The 24383-nt window shown below is 52.6% G+C and overlaps 1 protein-coding gene across 4 annotated transcripts in view; it reads right to left on the bottom strand.

Moving 5' to 3' along the window:
- The window catches only part of IZUMO2 (IZUMO family member 2), a 183716-nt gene that overhangs the window by 134761 nt on the left and 24572 nt on the right, over positions 1–24383 (bottom strand). For 3 of the 4 annotated variants that reach the window (XM_075327708.1, XM_075327710.1, XM_075327711.1), the window contains one exon: positions 15555–15629. The exons of the other annotated variant lie outside the window; for it this stretch is intronic. In XM_075327708.1, coding sequence (XP_075183823.1) covers positions 15555–15629 — 75 coding nt within the window. The remainder of the gene's footprint in view (positions 1–15554; positions 15630–24383) is intronic. 4 annotated transcript variants of the gene reach the window in all.

Raw genomic sequence — 24383 nt, 5'->3', positions numbered from 1 at the left:
TCTACTGGGTGGGCATGAGATCTGCCCTAGAGAAGTGGTGTCGAAACTGCGGGCCCTGCAATCTTAGAAGAAAAGACCAGCACAGCCAGAGAGCACCACTCCAGCCAATCCAAACTAAACGGCCCCTGGAGATCGTGGCCCTGGACCATGTAAAGTTGGCACCCAGCAGACAAGGCTACAACTACGCTCTCACTATGGTTGACCACTACTCCAGATTCCTGGTGGTAGTACCAGTCAAGGACTTGACCGGTCAGACTGCAGCCAAAGCTTTCCAGACACATTTCTGTCGACCACATGGCTATCCAGACCAAGTGCTCACTGACCAAGGACCAGCCTTTGAAGCTGAAGTGTTTAAGGAGTTTTGTAACCTTTACGGCTGCAAGAAGATCCGTACCACGCCTTACCATCCTCAGACCAATGGCATGTGTGAGAAGATGAACCACATCATTCTCGACCTTCTGAAGACTCTCCCACTAGAAGAACGAAGTCGGTGGCCGGAAAAACTGCCCGATCTAGTGGACATGTATAACAACATCCCTGTGAGTTCCACGAACTGCACACCGGCATACCTGATGAGGGCCAGACCAGGGAGATTGCCAGTAGATCTGGAAATGGGAGTTGAGACCCCTGAAGACCATCTACAAGGTGCTGATTGGGATTCCAACCGCCAAGCCCAATACAAGAAAGTACAAGAGTGTGTGGAGCGAAGCCTGACTCAGCAGCGTGAGAAACAAGAAAAGGCCTACAATCGAAAAGCACCTGCTGTTCCTTTGCTGCCAGGAGATATAGTTCTCAAGAGAAAGAGAAGACATCATAAACTTGACAATCACTGGGAAGAAGAACCCTATACTGTGTTACCATCGACGCTTAGCAATGAAAAGACATGCCGTATCAGCAAGGATGGAGGAAAAACAACAGCTGTCGTTTCTAGAGATCGCCTAAAGAAATGTCCTGAACAACTAAGAACCCCTGAAGAAATTCCCAACCCTTTGCCAGTTCAAGAACCAAAAGAAAAGATGATCCATACTGTACTTGGAGATTTTCCAGCAAGTTGGCCTCAATACAATGGAGCAGTAGTTATTCCGGTTATTACATTCCCTCAATCTGGAGAAGTAAGAGACCCAGAAGAACCTGTTCAGAACCTGGAAGAGCCAAATGTAGCTGAAGCAGAAGACCATGCACTGGTATCAATACCTAGTACACCTATTATTCACATTGAGACACGTACATCGGGTGGGAGGATACAACCTCAGACAGATGACAGTATAGTACTGCGTAGGTCAACCCGCAGCAACTTTGGTCAGCTCCCATTACGCTATAGAGAAAGTACAGTTTAGTTCAAAGTGACGGTATGAAATGTAATGTTTAACCTGTTTACAGTTAGGTAACGTTTAAGTGAAATGTGCCCACAAGGACTATTGTGAGACCTCTTTAAAATGTTTTCTTTGCACTAGTTCACGTGCACTTTAAAAAATGGACCACCGGTTATGAACTGGCTTTAACCACAAACTTTTGCATTGTAAAAAGTTACCTCCTTGGTATCAACCACAGAGTCTGCCTGTTGAGGGGCATGGCTCTGCACCAACAAGGGGGCACGCCTGTTTATGGGGCCTGCCCTCCAACACTCGGAAGCGGGTACGCCTGTTTATGGGGCCTACCTTACACCACTCTCCTCAGGAGAGGAAGATTGGAGGAAAGGTCTGGGGAATGTGATGGCCCAGCCCTGGTCACCAAAAGGACCGGCGACCTACCTCCTGGAGGTTTTTGGGTGGGGTTCGGACATGTGGGTGGTTGGTGGTGGAATGGTACCTGGTATGTTTAAATGTAAATAATTGCCCCTGTGTGGGAAAAGTTTGTATTTACCTTTTTTTTCTTTTCTCTTGTCTTTGCAGCCCGAGGACGTGCTGATGATAACTAAGGGGGAATGTGGCGCCCCTGACCTGGTCAGGCACCACAGAGTATTGCACCCATGCGGGGACAATGCCTCCAGGTAATCTCCAAAGGCCAGGATGAGGTGCACACACAAACACATAGTGACCAGGTCTCCCACATCACTAGAGGGGACCCTTGGGTAGCCAGTAGGGGTTAACTTTCAATTCCCAGCAAGGGGTGTGCTCAGAGGCTGGTTGCTAGGAAGCAGGGCAGAGAGGAAGTGAGGGTGGTCTGGAGCTGGAGGTGGAGGTGTGTGGAAGGGAGCAGAGGGGCTCTCGTGTAAGACAGGTCCTGAGGAGTGCAGTAGCTGAAAGCGGGGGAGAAAGGGCACCGTGGGTCGGCCTGAAAGACATCCAGAGAGAGGGGTGGCTGAGTACGGAGATCCTGGTATCCGAGCACGCAAGGGGAAACAGATCCCCAGTACGGGCAGCAAATCATCCAGAGCTGCTTAACCTACAGGTGGGGGGGTACTTCATGCCCTCACCACGACTACACAGAGCTCGAGCCAAGCAGCAATCACCAGGCCCATAAGGGGACAGGGCCAGAAGCCATCCCACCAAGGCCACGCTGCCGGCAGACGGGCCGGAGAGAGGGGAGCAGGGTAGTAACAGCTTCCCTGGAGGAGTCCTACCACGCTTCAGGCAAGGGATCCTCCCAAACAGAAAGAGTGCAAGGAGGGCGAGTGGACAGCTACCCTCAGAACGGCCTCCTGGAATTCCTGGTTCCACCTGGTTATCACAGTGTCGCCCGGGCATCTCACCGTGACCTCTAAACAGTGAGTAAACACGTTAAAAGACTTCTTGGACTGTGTTTGAGTCATTCTGCGACCTGTGGTCCCACACACATACACAGGGGCCTGGGGCTTGCCTCACTCTCAGGAGGCTATTATACTGACTGCACCCACCATCAGCCCCAGGCATCCCTTAACCTGCAGTGGTGGTCCTCACTGACCGCAATTCTGAGAGTGGCGTCACGGCAAATCCCAAAACGAAGGTTCCCTACCTGTGACCCGACCGTTCCATCCCGTGGAGTCCCTAAGGGTAATACCCTGCTGCACCGCACCTGTAGGGCTCTACAGTTCAATCGGGACTTAGTTGTTTGGAGACCCGGAGGTCCCCTTCACTGACGGATTTGGCAAATTCACGGCGACTCCTAGCCTTGCTGGGATCCGAAAGGCCCCTGCCAATGGTGCTGGCTTCTCCTTGTGTACCGGTCCGGTACCGCCGGGCCACCACCCATCCGCGGTCCTTACGGTAACTCCGATCAGCCTCCACTGCAGACGGTCACCGCCGTCTGCTAACCTTGCTGTCTCAGTCCGGGGCACACACCCGGACTAACTTCAGGCTCTCAAACTGTCACTTTTCCTCTTTCCACTTTCACTGTCCAAACTAGACTCCTCACTCCTTCACTTCCCTAGCTTAACTGCCTGTGTTTTCCTTCCTCCAGGACTGTGAACTCCTTGGTGGGTGGAGACCAACCGCCTGGCTCCACCCCCTGGTGTGGACATCAGCCCCTGGGGAAGGCAACAAGAATTTCTGGTTTAGCTTAGGTGTACCTAACCGGGGTGTAGGGTGTGGTGATGTCATTACCTGTGACCCCTGGCTTGCCCAGGGCGTCACATTCCCCCTTAGCAAAATGCAGACCGTCCGCAGGCTGCCCGTCCAACGCCGGTTTTATTTTTCTGAAAAAGATAATGAAAACACAATACAAATAAAATAACATCATCCCACAACGGGAGGCACTTTTCTTAAACGTTACGGTAACGGTTTTAACAGAATCTGTGGTAGGGAAAACAAGGGCGCAATAGGGTCTTACCCGATATTTGGGTATAAGAAAGTGAAGAGATGCACTCACCTGGTCTGGTTGTGATAGTCACAACCCCTATAACAGCATATGGGAGTGCTGAGCTGGTTCAGCAGCGGCCCCGTCAGAAGTGGTTACTGTATAAAACGGAGATGAAAGAAGACGGGTTTTTCAGCCGCGCTATGAACCACACCGTTGAAGATTTCTTAAGATATTTTTATTGAGCCATTCCAACGCGTTTCAAAGGCATGACCGCCTTCTTCCTCAGGGAATAGAAATATCAAATAATTCTATTCCCTGAGGAAGAAGGCGGTCATGCCTTTGAAACGCGTTGGAATGGCTCAATAAAAATATCTTAAGAAATCTTCAACGGTGTGGTTCATAGCGCGGCTGAAAAACCCGTCTTCTTTCATCTCCGTTTTATACGGTAACGGTTTTAACGGTTGCGGCTTCCGCTCTCTCCCACTCAAGTAACCTGGCCCTGATGCTGCCCCTAAGAAACAGGCAGCACCCCTTGACCCCAGTCCTGCACCAAGTTACCCGAGTGGGATCTGTCCTTCCCAGGGGACCCACGTCCATGGGGAGCCCCTGGAACCCCAGAGGGTAGCCACCGATTCAGGTGGTGGCTGGGCCCCAGCCTGCTCCACTGCGGGCCCTCCCTCCAATCTGCCTCTCCGGAGGCGGCGACGGTGGAAGCTGCAACAACAACATTATTTACAAGCCACTAGTTTGTGGTTGCCCTGCAAGTTCACGGGCTTGTCCGTAAGGAGTCCCTTACACAACTTTAGACGGTCCCCACGGGGACAACGGTGCCGGCAACAACCGGTTTAATCAGCAGGCTAATCAGGTTAACTTCGGATAATCATTTTCATTTTCAAAAACTTTTAACTTTAAACACACATAGGTGGTCCCAACGGGGACTACTGCAGCGGGCCTCCGCTGACCTTGAGGCGGCTACCACCGCAGGGGGTCAGCCCACTCAGGGACCGAACGGTACATGGGGTTCTCCCTCCATCGGCAGTTCAACCCCGAACCACTGACAGCCATTAGGAACGGCGGCGGAGGCAGCATACTTGGGACCTCTTCTTCCATCAACGGCATTTTCTCCGGACCCCCGGCCGCGGCGCTGATGTCCGTCTCCCACTCAATTAGGGCTGGTTCTGGGGTTTGGGTGGACTGATCGCGACGCGGCACGGCCGCAGCGACCCCTTGCTCACGGGCCCCCACTACGGCAACCATTCTGCGCATCTCCGCCTTCCAATCCATCAACTGCTGCAGGCTCTGCGCCCTCACCTTCAAGCAGAACCGACCCAATTCCTGCTCCAGCCACTCAGCGGTCCCGGCGGGGAGCCCACCCGGGCCGCAGTGTTCAAAGGCTACTCCTCCTCTTTTTCCCCAGAGCTTGGATGCCCCAGTAGCGGGTATTCCCACGCTCCAATTCGAGGACGCCGCCATTCCTCCATCCGCGTCCCCCTTTAGCCTCTTTCCGGCTCCTCCTCTATCGGGGCGGGGTTTTGGCCTTTGCGCCTCCACTACTCGAGGAGACGCTCGAGCGGGAACTTTTCGCGCCAAAGATGGCGGCTTCTGAAATTTTCTGGCCGGACACCTCCTGCGGTAACAAGGCGCACCTCTACCCAACGGCAGAGCGGTAAGATCCTGTTCGTGACGCCAAGTTGTCGCGGGCGGAGGAGGGGACGCTGCGCTCTCCCACTGCTCGGGTCTGGCCGCCGCTGCTGCTGCGGCCTCTGCTGCTCGGTGGCTCGAGCGTTGGGCCGGATCCCGGGGACTTGAGCGGCGCTCCTCGCCCATGAGTGAAAAGGGGTTTTGGTTTTGGGGATTTATTGTCCGTGACGCCACCCACGGTTGTGGTGATTGTGTGGACACCACCGCTGCTCTGTATGGGGATCCCGGGAGCGGTGACAGGGAGCAGCAAAGTTGTTAGTTCTTCCCTCCGTGGGTAGGGGATGGTTGTCCCGGGGGCCGGTGATGAGGTGGAGGATGAGGGATGGCGGGGCCGGTGCAGGGCTTGATGAGGTGCAGGGTCGCGGGGGCAGCGCTGTGCCTCACGGCACGGTGGTACTCACTCAGCCTGAGACGATGACACAGTTCTCGGTAAAACACACGGCTGGAAAGACGGTTCCCACGGACGGCTGCTGTTGCTTTTCCCCAGTAGTTAACGGTGACTGTCTCTTTCCCTGCACCTATGTTCAATGTTGGTAGCGATGGATTCCCACCGGTAACCCGCTCCCCGACTTGGATATGGGCCAGAGGAGCCCCTCTTTGCCCGCAGGCGCTGGCCCTGAGAAACTGGTGCCTTGGCGGTGGCGGTGTCTCTCTCATACGGTTGGACGGTTGCCTTCAATCGGGACTTAGTTGTTTGGAGACCCGGAGGTCCCCTTCACTGACGGATTTGGCAAATTCACGGCGACTCCTAGCCTTGCCGGGATCCGAAAGGCCCCTGCCAATGGTGCTGGCTTCTCCTTGTGTACCGGTCCGGTACCGCCGGGCCACCACCCGTCCGCGGTCCTTACGGTAACTCCGATCAGCCTCCACAGCAGACGGTCACCGCCGTCTGCTAACCTTGCTGTCTCAGTCCGGAGCACACACCCGGACTAACTTCAGGCTCTCAAACTGTCACTTTTTCTCTTTCCACTTTCACTGTCCAAACTAGACTCCTCACTCCTTCACTTCCCTAGCTTAACTGCCTGTGTTTTCCCTCCTCCAGGACTGTGAACTCCTTGGTGGGTGGAGACCAACCGCCTGGCTCCACCCCCTGGTGTGGACATCAGCCCCTGGGGAAGGCAACAAGGATTTCTGGTTTAGCTTAGGTGTACCTAACCAGGGTGTAGAGTGTGGTGATGTCATTACCTGTGACCCCTGGCTTGCCCAGGGCATCACACTAACGGTACGAGATGAACCATCCGGGAGAAATGGTCCGTAATGACCCACACAAATCGATGTCCCTGTGAACACGGAAGATCACCCACAAAGTCCATGCCTACCACCTCCCATGGTCTATCTGGCACTGGCAAAGGATGTAAGAGCCCAGCCGGTCTCTGCCGTAACGGACGGTTGCGAGCACATGAGTAGCAAGAACCAACATATCTTTTGACGTGACTGGCTAAGTGTGGCCACCAATACCACCTCTCGAGTAACTCTCGTGTCCGTCTAATACCAAAATGCCCACCCACCTTTGAGGTGTGGGCCCATGACAATATATCATTTTGTCGATTAGGTGGAACAAAGGTCTTGCCCGGTGGGATTTGGTCTAACGTTACAGGAGAGAGTGTGTGAAAAACCCTAGATGGAAGAATAATAATAATAATTAATAATTTTATTCATTTATATAGCGCTATTAATTCCACAGCGCTTTACATACATTTGCAACACTGTCCCCATTGGGGCTCACAATCTAGAGTCCCTATCTGTATGTCTTTGGAGTGTGGGAGGAAACCGGAGTACCCGGAGGAAACCCACGCAAACACGGGGAGAACATACAAACTCCTTGCAGATGGTGTCCTTGGTGGGATTTGAACCCAGGACCCCAGCGCTGCAAGGCTGCAGTGCTAACCACTGAGCCACCGTGCCGCCCAAGAATGAGACGAGGGTCCTCATTCTCTTCATGAGATGATTCCATAGAGCGAGAGAGTGCGTCGGCCTTGTTATTCTTACTCCCGGTAAGATAATTAATGGAGAAGTTAAACCGAGAGAAAAACAAGGACCAGCGAGCTTGCCGAGGATTCAAACGTTGTGCAGTTTGCAAATATGTCAGGTTCTTATGGTCTGTAAAGACCTGAAAGGGCTGCCTGGCTCCCTCGAGCAAGTGACGCCACTCTTCCAATGCTAATTTTAGGGCAAGTAGTTCCCTGTCACCAATAGTGTAGTTCCTCTCAGCAGGAGAGATCGTCTTTGCAAAGAAAAAACACGGTCTTTTTCTACCTGAGCTGTTCTTTTGATATAGAACTGCTCCAGCTCCTACAGAGGACGCGTCCACCTCCATGAGAAAGGGCTTATTCTCGTCAGGTCTTTGGAGGACAGGAGCAGATTAAAAGTGTTCTTTAACTGCCTTGAAAGCCTGGGATGTCTCAGTAGACCAGACCTTAGGATTGGCGCCCTTTTTAGTCAAAGCCACTAACGGAGCTACCAAGGTAGAAAAGTGTGGTATAAATTGCCGGTAATAATTTATGAATCCCAGGAAGCGTTGTACTGCTTTCAAGGAATGAGGTTCAGCCCATTCCATAACTGCAGAAAGCTTCGCAGGATCCATTGCCAATCCCTCATGAGAAATGGTATAGCCTAAGAAGGGTAGAGAGGCTTGCTCAAATATACATTTCTCGAGTTTGGCAAACAGAGAGTGCTCCCTTAGAAGTGACAGAACCCTGATCACATCCAACCAATGTGTCTCCAGGTCGGGAGAAAAAATTAGTATATCATCCAGGTATACCACCACCGATGATAACAGTAAATCCCTAAACACGTCATTTACGAAGTCCTGGAACACTGCAGGTGCATTACACAGACCGAAAGGCATGACGAGGTATTCACAGTGACCGTCTCTGGTGTTAAAAGCGGTCTTCCATTCGTCACCCTCTCGAATTCGCACTAAGTTATAAGCACCTCGCAGATCCAATTTCGTAAATACCTTAGCTCCCCGTAGTCTGTCAAACAGTTCAGAAATTAGGGGCAAGGGGTATCTATTCTTTACAGTTATGGCGTTAAGACCCCTGTAGTCTATGCAGGGACGCAGATCACCCTCTTTTTTCCGCACAAAGAAAAAACCAGCCCCTGCAGGTGAGACAGACGCGGATGAAGCCCCTCTCCAGACTATCCTTTATATAGGCCGACATAGCCTCGGATTTTGGGATAGACAAGGGATAGACCCTGCCCTTTGGTGGAACAGAACCCGGCAAGAGGTCTATGGCACAGTCATAAGGCCTATGAGGTGGAAGAGTCTCAGCACCCTGCTTGGAAAACACATCAGCGAAATCCACATAGGGTGTAGGTAAGGGAGAGAGATCAGTTGATGCAACCGCAACGACCTTAGGTGGTAAGGGAAGATATCGGGACTGACATTTCGAACCCCAACTAATAATGCTGTCGGACTCCCAGTCAATTAGAGGAGCATGAGTCCGAAGCCATGGGAGACCCAGAAGTACGTCGTGTATACCCTCAGGCAAAACAAGAAAAGAAATCTCCTCTATGTGACCATGAGACAGGGAAAGGCGCAAGGGATCTGTCCTCAATGTAATGGAGTCAGACAACATAGTCCCATTAACAACCCGGACAGGAATAGGCGCCTCTAACATGATAGAGGGAATATTGTGTCTCTTTACAAATCCTGAGGACACAAAAGTCCCGTCAGCTCCGGAATCCACAAAAGCCAGAATAGGCCATGTATTCTCAGAGAATGAGAGCTGACCTGGGACACTACACTTAGAGGGTGCAGAAGGCGTCTCTAGTAACCCCCCTCTAATAGTTACTAGGCCTGGGAGTCTCCCTGACGGCTAGGACACTTGTTGGCATAGTGCCCAGCCTGACAACATATGTAACAGATAGGAGAGCCCGCCTTACGAGGTCGGGAAGTAGTATAACCCAACTCCATAGGAGTAGGAGATGTCTCAGATGCTGAGGAAGATGGAGAAGGAACCACAGCATCTGAACCAACTCGACGCTTGGGACGTGACAAGGTAACCTCGAGTCTACGTTCCTTATGGCGTACATCGATCCTAGTTGCTACCGTAATTAAGTCCTCCAGAGAAGGAGGAACTTCCCGAATAGCAAGAGCATCTTTGACATAGCCTGCAAGACCCCTCCAGAAGATAGGTATTAACACCTTCTCAGGCCAGTCTAACTCTGCTACCAAGGTACGAAAAGCAATGGCATAAGAGCTGGTAGATAACGAACCTTGAGACAGATCTAGCAGTCTCAAAGCCGCATCATGGGTAACCTGCGGTCCCATGAACACCGCTTTAAGAGCATCAAGGAAGTCTTGATGTCTCTGAGTAACCAAATCAGAGCGCTCCCATAAGGGAGTAGCCCACTCTAAGGCTTTATCCTGAAGCAGTGATATAATAAAGCCTACTTTGGACCTCTCCGTAGAGAAGTGAGAGGAATTAACCTCAAGGTGAATCTGACACTGGCTTATGAACCCACGACAAGACCTGGCATCGCCAGAGTATCTGTTGGGTAGAGCAAGTCATGGGTCATGTAGCGAAGACACCAAAGTTTGAGGTTTATCCTCTACAGTCTTGAGCCTTGCTTCAAGAACCTGTATATACTGATGTAATTGTTGATACTCTGCCGTCTCTGCCAGACCCTTGGCTCAGTCCTAATGTTACGGGGGCTGTCGGATAATAAGGGAATGGAAGGCTATCCGACAGTCAGGGTCCACCGTGCAGAGCTCTGCTGCAGAGTATGGCAGAGGATAGGGGAAACCTGTACCACCAAAGCGGTACTGACACTGTTGCGTCACAGTGTCACCAAGACCAATAGCGGCGTATACTGTTTAAGTCACAGCGACTACCTTATTAGAATAACATAGGAGTGGAAATGCAAAAGAGTGAGGAATACAACATAAAAGTGCATAGAAGTCTCACAGTCTGTGAGCGTGAAAGCACCTGTCTCAGTTAACAGTCACAGAGACTAGGTGTAGTGTGTGCAATATGGCACCTACCTATGTCCGCTCCACTTGTGGTGCAAGGATACGGACAGCAGCAAGGCTGCTAGCTTGAAACTCCTGCCTATGACCGCTCCCCTAGTGTGCGAGGATACGGACTGCTGCAGGAGACAGCGTAGTGGAGCGTTACCCTAGAAGGCAACGACCACCTAACCTACCTATGTCCGCTCCACTAAGGTGCGAGGACACGGACAACAGTACGGCTGAAAGGTACAGGAACGCTACCCTACCGATAGCGCTCACCTCAGAGTAGAACCACAAGGCCCAGTCAGACCATGTGCAGCAAGCACCTGCCTATGTCCGCTCCACTAAGGTGCGAGGATACGGACCACAGCATAAGCTGCAAGGTACAAGAGCGTTACCCTACCGATAACGCTCACCTAGATAGAATAGGTGCTGCAAGGGACATGCACAGAGCGTCTACTCCTATGCAGGAACCAAGAGGACTGAGCGCCGGGCGGCGTGTGTCAGGGTCTTATATAGACTCTGTGCCTCATCCAAGATGGAAGACACCAGAGCCAATCCGCTGCCAGAATGACAGCAATGACGTCACGCTGGCCTATCACCGAGCAAAGCGTCACAAGCACATGGCCTGCGACCAATCGGCATAGAAGGTGTCAGAGACATGTGACCACGTGTCACAAGCACATGACCAGCGGCCAATCAGTTTAGAAGGTGTCAGAGACATGTGACCTCGTGTCAGCGATGATGTCACCCGCACATGTGCAATGGCTCCAAGATAGGACTTAGTCTCCAGCGCTTGCACATGTGCAGTAGCAAGAAATCCGAACATAGTCTCCAGCGCTTGCACATGTGCAGTAGCAAGAAATCCGAACATAGTCTCCAGTGCTCGCACATGTGCAGTAGCAAGAAATCCGAAGATAGTCTCCAGTGCCACAGCAACCGTAACACCAGGTCTTTCATCGGGAAGGAACAACCACGGGAAGGGCAGTCTCCAGTCAAGGAGACCACCTATGCCAAGTATGGTATCCATCCACAGACAGCTGTTTCGGGGTATTTGCCCCTCATCAGTGTGGAGTAGGACACTGCCAGCGTTGAGAAACATGTGATAGTGTCTCCGTAGGCTTTCTTATTTTGAATATTTCCCAGGGGGCATTGCTCTAGAATCACTGCGTTGAGAAACACGTCATGGTGTCTCCGGGGTGTTGGATGTTGATCTCCCTAAGGTCAACCATCCTTGTTTATGTAGTCTTCTACTATTCTATGCTCCCACTAGCCAGTTTCCTACTCCACACCAATTACTTGAAAAAACAAGTCCTAAAATATAACTTTTAATGTGTTTATTAAAAAATGACCAGAAAGCTTGTATCAGTGTGCCGGACACCTACCTCTAGCCCATTTGAGCTTGGTGGTTAGCTTGGGTGAGTGTCTTTGTTTTTATTACACGGTTTTATTTAATGACCTTTCATTAAAAGTTATATTTTAGGACTTGTTTTTTCAAGTAATTTGTCACCCTCTAGCTATTTTTGCAATTCCCACTAGGGTGTTATAATAAATACATTTTTGCTGAATATCTCCTGGAAAATGGGGACACAAGCAATTTTTTTTTTTTTACAAATTGCCCCCAAAATTTCATAATTTAAGTAAAAAAAACTATGCATGTTTGGTATTGCTGTAATCATACAGACCTGAAGAATCATGGTTCCAGGCTATTTTGACCATATAGTGAACACTGCAAATAAAAAAACTCCAAAATATAATTGTTGAATTCCACTTTTTTCTTTATTTTGTTTTCCCGCCTTACAGTACATTACATGATAAAATGAATGGTGTCATTCAAAGAACAAATCATGCGGCAAAAAAATAAGCCCTCATATGTCTGTCTATGGAGAAATAAAAAAGTTATGGAAGGAGAGGACAAAACTCAAATGCAAGAATGGAAAATTGCCATGCCTGGAAGAGGTTAATAAAGATGTCTGTAGCCTAATTGTATATACCGGTATGCATTTCTTTATTATAGCTAATAACTAGATATTGTTGAATATGCTTTATAATCCCATGAAAGAACAAGTTTCTTAAAAATATCTATATATATAATTGCCTTATTCTGTCTGTCTGTCTGTCTATCTGTCTGTCTATCTGTCTGTCTGTCTGTCTGTCATGCTCCGAAATTGTGTCCTTACGGTGACACAAAGCTGATTGGCCGCTGGGCTCGCCATGGCCCCGCCCCCCCACACGGATTGGCCTCTCGCCCCGGCTCTCTGCAGGCCCCGCCCCCTCACGCAATGCACGCTCGCTGTGGCCCAACTGACACGGGGCTCCGATTCCCAGGTGAGTACACACACATCAGATCACACTCACTCTCACACTCACTCTCACACATCACATCCACACACTCACAACATGCTGGGATATCGCTTGCTTCTACACCGGCTCCGTCAGGATCCCGGCAGCGCCAGACATAACCTTGCGATGCTGGGATCTTAACGGAGGCCATGAAAGCTGGTAACCATTATACACATCGGGTAACTAAGGTCCCTTAGTTACCCGATGTGTATCATAGTTACCAGTGTACACCGGCTCACACTCACACACACATCACATCGCATCCACACATCAAGGTCCTGCAGCTGCAGAACATACATAACATAACAGCACACACACACACACACACACACACACACACAAATCAGATCACACTCACTCACATACACACATCACATCGCATCCACATACTCACAACATCCTGGGATATCGCTTGCTTCTCGGCGGCGATATTGTGCTGTGAGCTTCCAGGACCTGCGGGAGGATCACATGGCCAGAAGCATGTGATATCCCCGGATGTTGTGAGTATCAGCGCGTATGTGCAATATCGTCAGTGTCTGTGTGTGTGAGTGTATGCGATCGGGTGTGTGTGAGTGTATGCGATCGGGTGTGTGTGTGAGTGTATGCGATCGGGTGTGTGTGTGAGTGGATGCGATCGGTTGTGTGTGTGAGTGGATGCGATCGGTTGTGTGTGTGAGTGGATGCGATCGGTTGTGTGGGTGAGTGGATGCGATCGGTTGTGTGGGTGAGTGGATGCGATCGGGTGTGGGTGAGTGTCGGCAGAGGAGCACGGCGTGCTGGAGGAGGCTGGGAGCAGAGAGGCTGATCTTGGGGAAGGCTGGGAGGGGGGGGCTGATGCTGAGGGAGGCTGGAAGGAGAGAGGCTGAGCAAACGTGCTCCATCCGCCATACAGCGCACTCCCCGTCGTGCTGCATCCCCCATGCTGCGCACTCCCAAACGTGGTCCATCCGCCATGCTGCGCACTCCCAAACGTGGTCCATCCGCCATGCTGCGCACTCCCAAACGTGGTCCATCCGCCATGCTGCGCACTCCCAAACGTGCTCCATCCGCCATGCTGCGCACTCCCAAACGTGCTCCATCCGCCATACTGCGCACTCCCCATCGTGCACCATCCGGCATGCTGCGCACTCCTAAGCGGATGGAGCATGATGGGGGGTGCGCAGCATGGCGGATGGAGCACGTTTGGGAGTGCGCAGCATGGCGGATGGAGCACGTTTGGGAGTGCGCAGCATGACGGATGGAGCACGTTTGGGAGTGCGCAGCATGACGGATGGAGCATGTTTGGGAGTGCGCAGCATGCCGGATGGTGCACGATGGGGAGTGCGCAGTATGGCGGATGGAGCACGTTTGGGAGTGCGCAGTATGGCGGATGGAGCACGTTTCGGAGTGCGCAGCATGGCGGATGGAGCACGTTTGGGAGTGCGCAGCATGGCGGATGGACCACGTTTGGGAGCGCGCAGCATGGCGGATGGAGCACGTTTGGGAGTGCGCAGCATGGCGGATGGAGCACGTTTGGGAGTGCGCAGCATGGCGGATGAAGCACGTTTGGGAGTGCGCAGCATGGCGGATGGAGCACGTTTGGGAGTGCGCAGCATGCCGGATGGTGCACGATGGGGAGTGCGCAGTATGGCGGATGGAGCACGTTTGGGAGTGCGCAGCATGGCGGATGGAGCACGTTTGGGAGTGCGCAGCATGGCGGATGGACCACGTTTGGGAGTGCGCAGCATGGCGGATGGAGCACGTTTGGGAGTGCGCAGCATGGCGGATGGAGCACGTTTGGGAGTGCGCAGCATGGCGGGTGGAGCACGTTTGGGAGTGCGCAGCATGGCGGATGGAGCATGATAGGGGGTGCGCAGCATGGTGGATGGAGCACGTTTGGGAGTGCGCAGCATGGCGGATGGAGCACGTTTGGGAGTGTGCAGCATGGCGGATAGAGCACGATGGGGAGTGCGCAGCATGGCGGATGGAGCACGTTTGGGAGTGCGCAGCATGGGGGATGCAGCACGATGGGGAGTGCGCAGTATGGCGGATGGAGCACGTTTGGGAGTGCGCAGCATGGCGGATGGACCACGTTTGGGAGTGCGCAGCATGGCGGATGGAGCACGTTTGGGAGTGCGCAGCATGGGGGATGCAGCACGATGGGGGGTGCGCAGCATGGGGGATGGAGCACGATGGGAGGTGCACACCTCCCCCCAACACACACACACACGCGCACTGCACAACACACACACACTAGGAATCACAAACAACGCCCTACACAGACACCCACACACACAGACAACGCTGCACACACAAATATACGCACATACTGCACAACACACACATTGCTCAAAACATACCTCCCCCCAAAACACACCACACCCACACAAACCGCACAACACACACACACACACAACGCTACAGACACACAGCGCTCCACAAACAACGCAACACACGCAACACACATACAACACCGCTCTCACCCCCCGCGACACTCAGAACATGTACAGCGCCCTACACAAACACTTGGTAACTACACACAACAACATCTATATATATAACAAAAATCATACATGAACTACACAATACGTAAATTCTAGAATACCCGATGCGTAGAATCGGGCCACCTTCTAGTTGTATATAAAGCCAAAATTATTAATCACATTAATATTACACAAATCCTGTTCATATTGTAAAGCTGTAATGTGCAGTATAATTGTAGTAAAGATCTATGACATTATGATGCCATTTTTTACTGAATTCTTGAACTAAGATCACATTCCTAAGGCATGATATAATTAAACATTCATCCCGAATGAGGTCCATCAATATTGGGGTCAGCAAATAATAAGCATACCTCTTTCCTGTGAATGAAGAAATGTTGGAGTTTCTGCCAGAATGTAATCAACCAATGTATTGAAGTGCGGAATTTCTGCAGGTAGTAGAGAAATAATCAGATCAATGTCATATTTCTGAAAGGTTGCGTTCACACTATGGTAATGCACTGAGTTGAGCATTTCATCAGGGGCTTACATCTGCATGTCCGAAATATGGCCTCGGATGTTTCCATCCGCTGCAATGAGCGAAATTAATTGAAAAAGAGGAAACTTTGGACTCCACCTGACCTACTTGCTGCCAGTTTCCATCTATTTTGTGACACTAAATAAATAAAGCACAACTAACAGCCTTTCAAGCCTTTTCACTAATGGTGCAGGAACTTGGACCATTGCACCTTCGGGACCAGTCGGCCATAAAGCAAATGACAGCACTTGGATGCTAACTGTGTTTGGTCTTTGATTTTTTTTTCATACAAAAAAACGGTTGCCATATTTACTGAAAAAACTTAAGCAACAAAATGGATCCTAAGAAAAAAATCATTCATAAAATAAACCTGGCGCATCATGTCAAAAATGCACTGATCTGAAAATCGCAGCAAAAACAGGTTTTACGATGACCATGGAGAAATAAAAATCACTGTGGTGGCAACATGTGAATGCAGTCTCAATACAAATTGTATAACTCAGAGTAGCGTTGTGTCCAGAATAGAGTTGGGCAAAAAGATTCCCAGGACCAGCATTGTTGCAGGGCACCTGCATGATGTCACATCTTCTAATCAGAAGAGGTGCGAGGGGCTTTCAGGTAGAGAGACATTCTCAGGGCTTTTGGTCTGGCAGCAACGGATCAAAGACTCCTGGATTCAAGGTCCAGTAAACGTGTTTCTGAACTCTATAGTCTTATTTATTTAACCTTAAAGGTTAGGGGCTTACATAGAAATCTTAGGGTCCCACAACAAAATTCTAAATGCCACTGTGTCGCCCACCTGCAGCGGTCGCCTCAGGGACTTCACTCCACCTCCGGGGACGCCACAGGGGCTCCACTTAATTATTACCAGCAAAAAGTATGTCAGGTTTATTTACATGGGAGTCGTGACGCCACTCACGGTTCGCGGTCAGGGTTAGGGGTGACTGCCACTGCAGCTTTAACGAGCATGTCTGGCTGATGGGGTCTGCAGTTAGATGGTGTGGCCTCCCGTGAGTGTGGCCGACCCCTCTCTCTCCACAGGTGCTGCACCTCAGGTGGGGCTTCTGAATCAAGGCTGACACCAGGTTGGGTGATCAGTTTCTTTACCAAGCCAACCGCTGGATCATTCTCCTGAGCCTCCCTCCAGTTGTAGTGAGGTAGCGGATTCAGGGTCGCTTCTTGGTTTTTGGTGTGAGACTGCTGGCACTGGTTGGATCCCACGGTGATGGAACGCTGGCAGCTCAATCTCTTCAAGGTCATCTACGTCTTCACCCTCATCAGCTAAGTGAGGCATCCTTGACAGAGCATCTGCATTGCCATTCTTGCGGCCGGCTCGATACTTGACAGTGAAATCAAAGTTGCTAGCCGGGCCACCCAACGTTGCTCCATGGCACCCAATTTAGCAGTGTCTAAGTGGGTTAGGGGGTTGTTGTTTGTGAAGATGGTGAATTTGGTGGCTGACAGGTAGTGCTTGAATCGCTCTGTGATAGCCCAGACCATGACCAGGAACTCCAACTTGAATGAGCTATAACTTTCTGGGTTTCTTTCAGTAGGCCGGAGCTTCCTGCTGGCGTAAGCGATCATACGTTCCTTGCCTTTCTGCACCTGTGAAAGTACGTCTCCCAGCCCCACATTACTGGCATACTGGTAGAAAAGTAGTTAGAAGCTTTTAAGGCAGTGAGGGATTCTTCTATCCGTGGCAAAGGGTAGGCATCCTTGTGTGTTATCTGATTTATCCGTCTATAGTCTACACACATCCTCATTGTGCCATCCTTCTTTTTCACCAGGACCAGGGGAGCTGCACAAGGGCTGCAACTGTCCCTAATATCTCCTGCCTCTTTCATGTTTTTCAGCATGTCTTTGGTGCTCTGGTAATGTGTGAAGCCCCGCCGGTGCTGTGTCGGTGCATACCTTCAGGGACTCCACGTAGCTGGTGCTGGTCACAGGTAGGGAATCTTCAGTGTTGATCGTGACGCCACTCTCAGATTTGCGGTCAGAGGGGACCGCCACTGCAGATTAGGAGGCACCTGGGGCTGATGGTGGGTGCAGTCGGGTGTAGTAGCCTCCTGAGAGTGAGGCAAGCCCCAGGGCCCTTTGTAAAGCTGTAGTACCACAAGTCGCAGAATGACCACACACAGGCAGAGTGTCTTTCAGGGTTTTTACTCACTTCAGGTGGCAGGGTGAGTAACCCGGGCGTAGCTGGGATGAACCAGGTGGGAACCAGGTATCCTTCCGGCTGACTGTATGAGGGTGACTACAAACTCGCCTTCCTTAGCCCTTGGTGGTTTGGGGTGACCCCGACTTTGAGTCCCTATGGGGGTCACCCAGGGAAGATGCTCCAAGCCTCTCTCCCCTTCTTGTTTTGCCGTGTGCTTGTTCCCCGGGCCAGGCCACTCCAGCCTCTTGCCTCCTGTGACCTATGGGCCCTACTTGCGGTTACGTGGCTGCGGCTTTTGGTTGTTGTGGTGTGGGCTGTAAGAGCCCCACACCGGCAGGTTTAGCAGGGAAAGGTGAATCTATCCTCGCTTCGGGATCTGCCGCCCGGTTGGGCCTGGTGCTCTCTAGAAGTCTCCGTACTTCCCACTCCGTGCACTCTCTAGCCGAAGCTGGCTTTCAGGCAGCACTTCTAGTTGACCGTTCTCCCCCGTCTGTAGTCACTGCGCGGGCGCTGTTAGACAGCATCAGCCCCACAGGTCTGCTCCTCACTGAGCCCTCTGGAGTTCTCCTTCTAACTGACTCACTGCTCCTCCTCTCCTGTTCTTGCCTACGCCACCTAGCAACCAGACTCTCCACCACACCCCTTGAGAGGAGATGGAGGCTTTTTAACCCCCTGCCACTATTCCAGTGGAGGTATAGGCTTTGCCCCCTCCTGGGATCCCCAGGGGTCCTCTCATGGGTACATGTGTGAGACCTGATCACTATGCGCCTGTGTTCCACACCCCTGTCAGCCATCTGGATTACCTGTATTGTACTGTCCCCAGCATGGGTGCAGTACTCAGTGGTGCCTGACCAGGTCAGGGGCGCCACATTCCCCCTTAGTTATCACCAGCACGTCCTCGGGCTGCAAGACAACATTTTAAAATGCATAAAACATTAAAACATGTAAAACATTTAAAAGCACCAGGTATCAGACATCACCACCCTCCACCCACAAGTCCGTTAACCCACCCAAAACCCTCTCAGGAGGCAGGTCACCGGTCCTTTTGGTAACCAGGTCTGGGCCATCCGTTTCCCCAGACCTTTCCTCCAATCTTCCTCTCCCGTTGGCCGCGACTTCAGCCACTTCTGGCAGGATGTAGAGGCGGCTTTCATGGGCTGGTGGTTTCAGGGTATACCTGGCCTGGTGGATCCGCGCCGTCAGCCTCTTCTGGCAGGATGCAGAGGCGGCCTCCACAGTTGGTGCTGACCAGGTACCCTCTTTGTGGTGGTGAGCCAAGGCCCCATAAACAGGCGTGCTCTCTGGTCGCAGGTGAGCCAAGGCCCTTTTCTACGGACGGGCCCCCCTGGTTGCAGACGAGCCAAGCCCCTAAACAGGCTGGCCCTGGTGGTGGTGCCACTGGTGTAACTATTTACACTGCGAGAGTTTGTGGCTATAGCAAGTTCATAGCCTAAAGTTTATTTCTCACAATAGTTTTTGTGGGCGCATTTCTTTAACGTTGCAAACAAAACTTGTCAAAACTTTAACTGGTCAAACAGTAACTTCTTACTTTACTTTGCTTTACTCCTCTTTTTCACTAGGGCGAGGGCACGTTGGGCACTGGCACCTGTGACTTTCTTGCTCTTTGTCTCTTTCTTCATCTGTAGGATCTTTATCTTTCCGTTCTTGGTCTTCATCTGTTTCTACATCTGGTTCTTTATCTCTATCTTGTCTTTCTTGTCTTTCTTGTCTTCCTTGTGGCATAGGATGGCTGTAGGGTTTGCTGGTACGTAAGGCTACATCAAGTGCGTACAATCCCCTTTCACCTTGGTGCATGGTAAACTGTACCAAATCTCCCATTTTCAGATTTCTGCAAGGGTGTCCTCTTGGCAGATGAGCGTTCACATCTCTGCGGTTTACAAATATCCCTTCTTTTATTCCTGGTGCTACAATGAAGCCATAACCACTTTTCAAGTTGAAATCTTCCACTACGCCATAACACAGGGGTCCTCTAGCCTGGGCTTTGGACTCTCTCAACAAACGCTTCTCCTTTAGGTCTCTGGCGGTGACTGCTCTCTGTTCAGGAGACTGTGGTGCTGGAGCAAACTGTGTTCTTCTGCGCCGTGTCTTGCGGGCTGGATCCATGCCTGTGGGCTCCCAGGTGAAGCTCTTAGGCAGCTCTTCTTCTGCAGAGGGGGTCAGGTCCTCCTCGTCCCAGCGGGAGTATGGCAGCATTTCCGGCTCTGAATACACATCTGCTGCTGGTGGCACTGGAGTCGGAGTCAACCCTTCTGCTTCCTGGCCTCCTCTCCCCCTTAGTTCTTCCTGGCACTCCTCTGATGGCAGGACTGGGGATGGACTTTCTCCTTCTGGCCCATGCGGGGGACTCTCTGGTGTAGCTGCAGGGGTTATCTGAATCTCCTCAGGGGTGCATGGGGGGCGCAGGTACAGATCCACCAACCACTGGGGAAACTTGGCCTCCATGTCGGCCCTCATCTGCCAGTATTCTTCCTCCAGCGTGGGCTTCCTATCAGAGACCTCCGGGGACTGGGGAGCAGTGTCAGCTCTGGCCTTACAGGCCGGGGTAAATGCTGAGGTAGTCTTTCCTTGGCGGGCCGCGCCTGGCATGGCGGCGGCCTGGTCTTGGCGGGCCGCGCCTGGCATGGCGGCGGCCTGGTCTCGGCGGGCCACGCCCTGTATGGCGGCGGCCTGGTCTTGGCGGGCCGCGCCCGGGATGGCGGCGGCCTGGTCTTGGCGGGCCGCGCCCTGTATGGCGGCGGCCTGGTCTTGGCGGGCCGGACTGGGCGTTGCTGCAGGGACCGGGTCTTGGTGGGCCGAGCAGGGCATCGCTGCGGCGGCCGGGGCTTGGCGGGCCGCACCTGGCGTGGCTGCGGCCTGGTTCAGCGTCGCCGCGCCGGGCGCCTCTTCAGGGACCGCGGACGTGGCAGCAGGGGTCGGGGCACTTGCGCTAGCCGGGGCATCACTTGACTCACCCACCGGTGGCAGCATCGGGGTCTGCGTCGTCGCCGTCCCGCCTGACACCCGGCGCGCAGCTCTCCCTTCATAGGCCCGAACCGCCGCGGTCAGCTCCTGCAGTTCCATCCGTTCCTCCCGAATCTGCTCCACGACCCGGGTCTCCAGCCGGTTGCAAAACTGGGCCAGCTCTCGGTACCACCAGGCAGCGGAGCCTGGTTCTGGGTTCCTGCGGTCAGACGCCATTTCTTCTGCGCCGTCTTCTGCACGGTCTCCCAGCAGTGGACTCTTCGCTGCCTCCTGTAACAAGCTGTTCAGTTTCTGCTCTGCCTCTTTCAGCAGCTCCTCTCCCAGCAGCAGGCTTGTGGCTTCCTTTCCTTCCCGCCGTCTCTCGACGCTTCCACTCTCATAGCTGGCAAGGTCAGAACTCTGCAGGGGATCTCTGGGTAGCCACACCTCTTCGTGGGCGGTAACTTCTTCCAGCGCGGGCTGCTGTTGTTTTTCAGCGCGCTTTTCATGGTGGCAATATGGCGGCGCTTCCAATTTTTCAAGCGGACCGCCTAGGCACATGGTCACCTGTCTGAACAGGTCTAGTCCTTATCCTGTTCGTGACGCCAGATGTGAAGCCCCGCCGGTGCTGTGTCGGTGCATACCTTCAGGGACTCCACGTAGCTGGTGCTGGTCACAGGTAGGGAATCTTCAGTGTTGATCGTGACGCCACTCTCAGATTTGCGGTCAGAGGGGACCGCCACTGCAGATTAGGAGGCACCTGGGGCTGATGGTGGGTGCAGTCGGGTGTAGTAGCCTCCTGAGAGTGAGGCAAGCCCCAGGGCCCTTTGTAAAGCTGTAGTACCACAAGTCGCAGAATGACCACACACAGGCAGAGTGTCTTTCAGGGTTTTTACTCACTTCAGGTGGCAGGGTGAGTAACCCGGGCGTAGCTGGGATGAACCAGGTGGGAACCAGGTATCCTTCCGGCTGACTGTATGAGGGTGACTACAAACTCGCCTTCCTTAGCCCTTGGTGGTTTGGGGTGACCCCGACTTTGAGTCCCTATGGGGGTCACCCAGGGAAGATGCTCCAAGCCTCTCTCCCCTTCTTGTTTTGCCGTGTGCTTGTTCCCCGGGCCAGGCCACTCCAGCCTCTTGCCTCCTGTGACCTATGGGCCCTACTTGCGGTTACGTGGCTGCGGCTTTTGGTTGTTGTGGTGTGGGCTGTAAGAGCCCCACACCGGCAGGTTTAGCAGGGAAAGGTGAATCTATCCTCGCTTCGGGATCTGCCGCCCGGTTGGGCCTGGTGCTCTCTAGAAGTCTCCGTACTTCCCACTCCGTGCACTCTCTAGCCGAAGCTGGCTTTCAGGCAGCACTTCTAGTTGACCGTTCTCCCCCGTCTGTAGTCACTGCGCGGGCGCTGTTAGACAGCATCAGCCCCACAGGTCTGCTCCTCACTGAGCCCTCTGGAGTTCTCCTTCTAACTGACTCACTGCTCCTCCTCTCCTGTTCTTGCCTACGCCACCTAGCAACCAGACTCTCCACCACACCCCTTGAGAGGAGATGGAGGCTTTTTAACCCCCTGCCACTATTCCAGTGGAGGTATAGGCTTTGCCCCCTCCTGGGATCCCCAGGGGTCCTCTCATGGGTACATGTGTGAGACCTGATCACTATGCGCCTGTGTTCCACACCCCTGTCAGCCATCTGGATTACCTGTATTGTACTGTCCCCAGCATGGGTGCAGTACTCAGTGGTGCCTGACCAGGTCAGGGGCGCCACAAATGGACTGGTGGTATGGGCCTATGTCTCTCTTTAATGGGAGGATGACTGCCTGTGGGTATGTGATGTTGCACCCTTTTGATCCTACCAAAGTCTAGTGGGTTCTTACTGAAAACCTGCTCATATTCCTGTACGACCCAATGAACCCCTTATTTCTGATAGGTGGGGGTAGAGTCAGTTCCCACATGGAGTTTTTGGCCCCAGTCCTCTAACTGCTTTTGGGAGATCTCATCCTCTTTTAAGTCAGCTTGTGTCAGAGGACCTACAGGTTGTATAGCGTCATTTGGTCAAGTAAACAGTTTGGCTATGGTAGCGTATCTCGGTAGTCTAGCTTCCTCCTCCCCACAGTCCAGCACTCGTACAGGTACTCTTCCCTTGTGTACGTCAACTACCCCTCTGGCTGTCAGGATTGTGGGCCAGTGTTTTGAATGAGTGGGCTCTACTACAGCCTGGTAATCCCGTCCTCTGAGACCTACCACTGCTCTACACCACATCATCATCCCACTCCGTGGGGGTATCACAATGGGGTTAGCATCCATTACCCGTACATTACCAATTTCATCGCCAATCTGGTTTACTTGTTGCTTCCTCAGGATGACTCTGATCTCTTTTTGCAGGGCTCTCCATTGTCCGCCCTTAACACCCTCAGCAATCTGGTGAAGCAACAACAACACTTTCCCTAGGCAATTCTCAATGACATTAGTGCCTAAAATCATTTGGGGATTCCTTTCCCTTGCATCATTATCTACAACAATCAGTCCTTGTCCCTTCATTTCCTGCCTTCCCACTTTTAGGCTATTGTGTCGCCCTGGGCAAGCCAGGGGACACAGGTCACAACACCACCACACCCCACACTCCAGGTAGGCACATCTGCTAACCAGAAATCCTTGTTGCCTTCCTCCAGGAGTCTGATGATGCACACCAGGGGGTGGGCCAGGCGGTTGGCTCCGCCCACCGAGGAGCTCACAACTCTGGAGGCGGGAAAACCAGGCAGTTAGCCCCGGGCAGGGGAAGAGTGAAGTCCAGTGAAGGGCTAGAGTAAACAACCAAGAAGTGAAAGTGGAGGAAAGAAAAGGAGTAAAGGAGGAAAGCAAGAAGTGGTGACAGAGCAGAGAGTGTGCAAAGCCTGAGAGCCCAGCTTTGTGTAGGGCTGGAACAGCAAGGTCAGCGACGGCGGTGACTGTTCGGAGGGGGACCGTTTGGAAGTTCCTGGAAGGACCCCGTTGGCTGTGTGCCCGGTGGTCTGGAGCAGTGTTCCGAAGGACAGTCAGCACCAGGGCAGGGGCCTCTCGGACCCCGGCAAGGCTAGGAGTCGCCAAATTTGCCGAATCCGTCAGTGAAGGGGACGTAGATCCCCCAGCAACCAAGTCCCGATTGACGGCAACAGCCCGACCATTACAGGGAAGACACCGCCACCGCCAGGGCACCAGTTTCCCCAGGGCCAGCGCCTGCGGGCAAAGTGTAGAGCTCCTCTGGCCCAGATTGCAGTCGGGGAGCGGGTAACCGGAGGGAATCCACCGCTACCATGAGTCAACACAGGTGCAAGGAAGAGAGACATCACCGTCACCTACCGGGAGTGCAGGTGCAGCCGTCTGTGGGACCGTCCTACCAGCCGTTTGGTTTACCGTACAAACTGTGTCCAAGTCTCAGGCTGAGTGAGTACCACAGTGCCGCAAGGCACAGCGCTGTCCCCGCGTCCCTGCGCCCTCCAGGCCCTACACTTTACATCTCTTCACTGGGTCCCGGGATCACCAACCCCTACCCACGGAGGGGCAACACAACACCT

Source organism: Anomaloglossus baeobatrachus, chromosome 11, assembly GCF_048569485.1.
Source record: "Anomaloglossus baeobatrachus isolate aAnoBae1 chromosome 11, aAnoBae1.hap1, whole genome shotgun sequence".
Lineage (NCBI taxonomy): Eukaryota > Metazoa > Chordata > Amphibia > Anura > Aromobatidae > Anomaloglossus > Anomaloglossus baeobatrachus.
This window is presented reverse-complemented; position numbering and strand designations above follow the sequence as displayed.